The sequence below is a fragment of the Austrofundulus limnaeus genome, unplaced genomic scaffold, assembly GCF_001266775.1.
Source record: "Austrofundulus limnaeus strain Quisiro unplaced genomic scaffold, Austrofundulus_limnaeus-1.0 Scaffold37, whole genome shotgun sequence".
NCBI classification, from domain to species: domain Eukaryota; kingdom Metazoa; phylum Chordata; class Actinopteri; order Cyprinodontiformes; family Rivulidae; genus Austrofundulus; species Austrofundulus limnaeus.
The window spans coordinates 1441642-1448298 of record NW_013952439.1 but is presented as its reverse complement, the minus strand read 5'-3'; the positions used below and the strand labels follow the sequence as shown (position 1 = coordinate 1448298).

The 6657-nt window shown below is 35.8% G+C and overlaps 2 protein-coding genes across 2 annotated transcripts in view; both read right to left on the bottom strand.

Annotated features, from left to right (window-relative positions):
* Positions 1-1349: 1349 nt before the first annotated feature.
* On the bottom strand, positions 1350-2303 carry LOC106516319 (olfactory receptor 4K2-like). Its single transcript, XM_014006617.1, has one exon. The coding sequence runs from the start codon at positions 2301-2303 to the stop codon at positions 1383-1385; it is 921 nt and encodes a 306-aa protein (XP_013862071.1). The 3' UTR covers positions 1350-1382.
* Positions 2304-5738: 3435 nt separating this feature from the next.
* The window catches only part of ppme1 (protein phosphatase methylesterase 1), a 7940-nt gene continuing 7021 nt past the window's right edge, over positions 5739-6657 (bottom strand). Inside the window, exon 14 of the mRNA XM_014006744.1 lies at positions 5739-6091. Within this exon, the coding sequence (XP_013862198.1) occupies positions 6088-6091 (4 nt within the window). The 3' untranslated portion in view covers positions 5739-6087. The remainder of the gene's footprint in view (positions 6092-6657) is intronic.

The window sequence follows — 6657 nt, the reverse complement described above, 5'->3', positions numbered from 1 at the left end:
GTGTGTGTGTGTGTGTGTGTGTGTGTGTGTGTGTGTGTGCGCGCGCGTGTGTGATATATATATATATACACACACACAAGAACACATGCAGTATATACATTTCCTTTTAAAATAAACAAAATATTATATTTAGTTGTACCAAATTATGTTAAAACAGCATAAAAAATGAAATTAGGCAATCTTTTTGTTTCAAGTTAGATTAATAGATTAAATTTATTTATTAGAAACTTTTAATTACAAAATGTTCCAGTCAGTTATTGTATTATTAGTACTATTACACAAGAATTAGAAGAAAACTGAGATTGACAAAGTAATTCTGTAACCAATTATGAATATATTGCATTTATGAACTGTAAAATTAAAAAAAAACATCTTATAATAATCATAATAATAAATACAGATTCTAATGGAATTATCTTTTTTAACATTGTAGCTGTTTTTGAGCTCTWTTAAATTAAATACTCATTTGAGACTTGGAGCGACATTAACCAGTATGGAGGCTCAGTGTTAGCACTGATAACTCACAGCAAGAATGTCCATGAATTCCTTCCACAGACCAAAAAGACCTCCCTTCTCAGTAGGATTTGCCTGGTAAAATAAAGGTAAAATAAAATAAGCTGAAAGACAAAAGTCTGGGCAACAAACAGTCTTCAGTTTTATTTTAAACTTAAGCTACAAAAAGAAAACTAAAGTATTATTTTATATTCAAAGAGAAAGTATACATCTTCTTCAGGGTTGACTAAAGTGAACACAAGGACAAATAAATTGAACAGATTGCTAAATATAGCAACTGTTTCTGTATCATTCTGAAACAAGGAGAAACAAACACATTTATACATTTTCACAAAACGGCATCAGCTGATGAATTTGTGTTTTAATAAGTTTGAAGTTTCAGACATTTGGGCTGAAATCTTGTTTTTATCTTTGTAAAGGCTGCAGTTTGATTTAATCTGATCTCTAATCTTTTAAATCCTTCAGGTCATAACAATATGTGAGGAGTTGATAGAACGAAAAAAAGAGGACTTTGAAAGAAGGCCTTTTTGAGGTGATTTAAAAAGATTTATCACTGAAGATGAATTGAGCTGCAACAGAAAATAATTAAAATCACTAGAAGTGTTTRAGCATGCATCCATTTAAGTTTATTTTTCAATGTACAAAACTACACCGGCCAAAATCTAAAGCCTTATTAAACTCTATTAAATTTGAACTCACCTGAAATTTATAAAGCTTTTCATGTAAAAGAAGTGCACAGTAATAATANTTGTGAGGTAACCTCTTCTGAGGTGAAACTATATAGTTAAAGACGCAGTAGCTAAATGCTAAATAAGGTTCTAATAATACAGACAAAAATAAATTTCACATCCATGTTCCAGCAGTCTACATTAGGCATTTGGCCTGACAGTGGATTTGCAGCCAAATGTGATGCAATATTTTAAAACGTGGCTGATGCTCTGATCTCTCAGGCCGTAAATGAGGGGACTCAAAAACTTGGGGAAAATGACCAGAGCAAAAAAGAAGATGTACTCGATGTGAATGGTGAGGGCGGCGTTCAGGTTCAGCAGCTCGCTGGAGCTGATCATGTTGAAGAGGGTGGAGACGAGGTACAGGCACAGCTGAAACACATGCAGCAGCACCGTCTTCTGCTCACCTTTGGCCCCCCGCGCACAAGAYGGGGGCCTTTTCACAGAAACCACGATGGCAACGTACGTGTAGACGATAATGATGGTCACCAAGACAAAGTTCAAAATGGTGAAGGCCCTGTTCAGGGTCACGCAAACCTGCAGCTGGAACACGGCGTTCCTGCTGCAGAACCGCTGAGCCATGAGGCCCGCGCTGTCCACAGAGAAGAACAGAAAGAGCTGGGTGAAGGACTCGATGGACGACACGGTCCACATGACGGCGATGGCTCCGGCCGCCACCCTGGGCGTGGAGACGGAGGCGTGCCTGAGAGGGAAACAAATGGCAACGTATCTTTCCAGGGACATGGCGGCCAGGTTGATGGGAGACAGCTTGACGGTGATGGCTGCGAGCTGAGTGAGGAGGACGCACAGGCAGGTCACCATCCGGATCATAGTCAGGCCGAACAGGTAGAGCAGCGTGGTGAGCAGAAGCTGCAGAGAGTCGATGAGCAGCAGGTGGCCGAACAGAATGTACCGAGGGCTCTCCAGGAGGAAGGGYTTTTTCAGCAGGGCGAACATCATGACACTGTTAACATACAGGAAGAGCAGACATGGAAGGACAGACAGCAGCACTTTGACAGAAACGTGGAACTGCAACAGTTTGGACACCTCTGTGACATTCATGGCTTCATGGAGAGTCTGGAAATGCAGGACAGAAACATCAGAAAAACCTTTCATCAACATGAGAAACAGCTCAAATCATCAACAAACAACACAGCACTATGAAAAGTTTGTGTTTTAAAATGTCCTGCTTGTTTGAGACTCAGAACTTACACTTGGTCTGATTATAGCAGTAAACTTTAGAGGACAAATCTGTGAGAAGACATACACCCCCTTGTTAAATAGACCAAAAGGTCTAAACATCATCCCCCTGATGAGTTTAACAACCAATCAACGAGCTCCTTTAGTGACRTTCTGTTTATACGAAGGGAAAGTTTTAGGAATTTGTATTTCCATTTACTTTTGCCACTTTCAGCAAAAACAACTTATACTGTTCTGCTTTGCTGAACCTACAGCATGAATGTGGATTTTTATAGGTTTTATTTTTCCTCTTTCTTTCCTTTTGCTTTGGTGGAGCCTTTCCAGATGTGTAAGCTTCATGTTACTGGCACTAATTCACCCCTATACCATCAGAGAGGCAGGCTTTTTAACTKTGAGCCAACAGGTTCTTCTCTTTAACACGGTGTCCATGAACCACAAAAATAACTTTCAATCAGTCTGTTTTATGTGGGTTTTGGCTTCACATATGGTTTATTCTTTGCACGATAGAGCTTTAACCTGCATTTGCAAATGTAACAGTGAAATGTGCTGATGGACAGTGATTTTTGGAAGTGTTTTTGAGCCCATGCGGTGATGTCCAGAACAAAATCAGATTTGGTTTTAATGCAGTGTTGCCTACAGTGACTTCTCATCTCGGAGTTGTACAACAATTTTGGAGTCACTTTAAGATTTAACCTTAAAATAGCCATGTTCCATTTACAGATATTAAGCTAACCTTTGATGTGGCTGTAGCTGAAAATCATTCAAAACATTTATTCTGGATGATACAGATCTCTCAGTTTGTACAGAACAATATTTTAAGGTTTGATCAAAACAGTTAAAATTTTATCAATGTATTCTAGACTGATTTCCGAAACTCAAGCAAACTTTTTTTAACAAGAACACTTTGTTTTTTAAAATCCTGGACAGCTGAGGCTCAAGCTGCTGTGAATGACAATGACTGTCTCAAATGAAACACAGTAAAMGATGTAACAAAAGAAGAACAATCATTCATAAGTCCAGCATTTTCTTGTTTTGACCTCATTAGAGGGATCAGTGTTTAAAAAGGAAAATGTTATTAGAGTCAAAAGAAATAAACAAACTTTATCCCTGTTAAGAACAAAACATGTTTATGGACTCAGATGACAAAAAAAATCTCAGAGGCTTTGGCTCCTTAAAGGATGGTCATTATATCTCATTAATAATTCACATGTTTGTATACACAACATATTTCTGTTGATCCATGGAGGGACAATTAAAAGCTGGTTTTGTTCCATGAATTTTATGTCCTGAAAGTTCTGGAAGGCAAACATTAACTAGACAATAATTTTACTGTTTTCACTACACTTTTTTTTTGTGGCATTTTGAAGAAAGCCTGAACAGAAAGTATGTTTATGTCAGCCACATCTCAACAGCATTGGTTTCCTGTTTTCATTTTACAATTAAGAATTGCTTAAAGCAGCAATTTCTACAAAACAAAACTTTTTTAAAATTCATTGTATCTTATTCCTTCATTAAAACAAAAAAGTATATCTAATTACAATAAAAGCTAAACCCGTCATAAATGAAAGGAAGCAGAAAGAAGAAAAATATTTAATCTGCCCCCTCCCCCCCTAAAAAATTTCAAAAATAACATCAATACTGGGTCCTTCCTGAAGAACAATTTATGTCAGCACCCACATATAATTCATATTTTTTCATCAAACTAACCTTTACCATTCTCTTAAATATACAAACTTTTGCAGCAGATTATTCCTTGTCATTTCTTTTGAATTAAGGTATTTCTTTCCTTAAAACTAGTTCAAAATTGCAGTTTAAATAAATGTCACTTTAATTAATTTTATTTAGATAGTGCCAATTCACAATATAGATGGGTGGATAGATTACTACATCATTGATGGTAGATTGATAGATCTAAAGATAGATGGGTCGATCAATAAGTATAGACTGATGGGTAGGTACTGTAGATAGACTGGTAAATTGGCGGATAAATGAGTAGATACAGTAGATAGATGGGTAGGAACCACATGTTAACCTGCAATCCACAGTGCTCTATTAGTAAAATATAAAGAAATAAAAAATAAATGCAGTAGTTATTCATATTTCTTTCAATAACAACCAACCTACCCATATCTAAATATAAATGATCATTTTCAATGGACTACAAGATAGACAAACATGAGGCTTTGTAGTAAGATTCTTTGATAGTTAGTTTATTCTGGCATTAAGAGACATATCATGCTTTTAAATAATTCTTTTTCACATTTAAATCATTCAGTTTGGGTCTATATAAAGTGGAACTGCAATGCTTTGATCTAAAGTCCTCCTTAATGTAATTCCACAAGCCCCTCTTTCACCCCTTCTCTGATTAGTGTCTCAGATTAACTCATTTTGATGCTGTATCTTTAAATCAAAACGATGCACTTCACTCAACCTCAGATCTGTCCAGTTATGTACATTACCTGTGGACAGAGCAAGGGAGTAAAGCACTGTGCAACAGTATCAGGTAAAGCCTCAATTTTCTATATTTAATGTTTAAGGAGCAATAATTGTTGTAATCTGTTAAAGCAGTCTTTTGCAACAGCTTTTTTCCCTAAAAACATTTAGAAAGTTTGGGGAACTATCACTCAAGAACACTTAACAGATTACAACGTCTGGGTCATTRAAAGCAAAATAGATATTTGCTAAGACTTTGAAGACTATAAGAAATGCTGACTCCTTTAAAGTAAAACTACAGAAAACTTTCAGCTGATTTTGCTAAACATCAAACACATAGAGCAGTGGTTCCCAACTTTATTAGACTTGTGGACTTTAGACAGTGTGAACGGCTGAAGGAACTGTCCAAGGTCCTGAAAGTGCTGGAATGTTTTGGGACTTTAAACAGTGTGGAGGAACTATCCAAGGTCTGAAAGTGCTGGAATGTTTTGGGACTTTAAACAGTGTGAAGGAACTATCCGAGGTCCTGAAAGTGTTGGCATGTTTCAGGACTTTAAACAGTGTGAAGGAACTGTCCAAGGTTCTGAAAGTGTTGGAATGTTTCAGGACTTCAGTGTGAAGGACTGAAGGAACTGTCCAAGGTCCTGAAAGTGCTGGAATGTTTCAGGACTTAACGTGTTAATTACGTGATTCTATCTGCAATTTCTGCATGGTGGAAATAATTGGGCCCTACATATCTCAGTCCTATTTTTATTAATTTATTTTACACACCTGGGAGATTTTTCCATGTACCCCCTATAATATGCTCGTGTAACCCAAGGGGTACACGTACCCCTGGTTGGGAATCATTGACATAGAGGTTTGTGTCGGCTGAATCCATCTTTTATTACTTTCAGCAGTTTCGGTTCAAATATTGCAAACACACATGAACAACAATGCAATCACTCAAAATAAACCATTTAACATGGAGAGAAATACAGTTCAGAAAATAATACATTTAATGTAAAGGAGAAATAAAGAACACAACCTGAATGTTTTTAAATAAAAATAAGGCAAAAGCTGAAAGGCAAAAAATATCTACATAACAAAAGCGACGTAATTACAATAATAATAAAGTCATATTTGATTAACTTTGCTAATAAATGGACAACAATATGAATGAAACTTGAATTATTCCCTCTGCTGCTGCTGGCGACAATATTTGGACAGGAAATTAGCTGTGGAAAAAAAAGAAAAAGATTGATTAAAAACAAATAACACTAATTCAAAGTGGTGTTTGAAAGTGAGTAAATCAGTTTTAATCTTCTGTTTCCGTACTTCTGTTTGAATACACGAAATTTATTTTTATTCTTAGACAAGTCCAGTGATCAGGACTGAAAATCAGGAAAATAGTGTTTTTCTGAGTTACTAAAACACAAGAAGTTTGCTTTAGTAATGAATTTGGAACATTTTCTTTGTGTATAAATTTTCTATGATAAACATGATGCTAATCACATTAGCTTTTCTATGGAATATTCAATGTTAAGCTAGCATCTATGCTAATTGATGATCAGTCTGTTACTAAACGAGTGTGGGTATAAAATATTGTGTAACCTTTATTAAGCATAAAAATGTCAAATCTGTTAATAATAAATAAATAATTATAGTTTTAGTAGTTTATTTTGTAGTTATCGATTTAATAATCTTTATACAGTGGGGAAAATAAGTATTTAGTCAGTCACCAATTGTGCAAGTTCTCCCACTTAAAAAGATGAGAGAGGCCTGTAATTGACATCATAGGTAG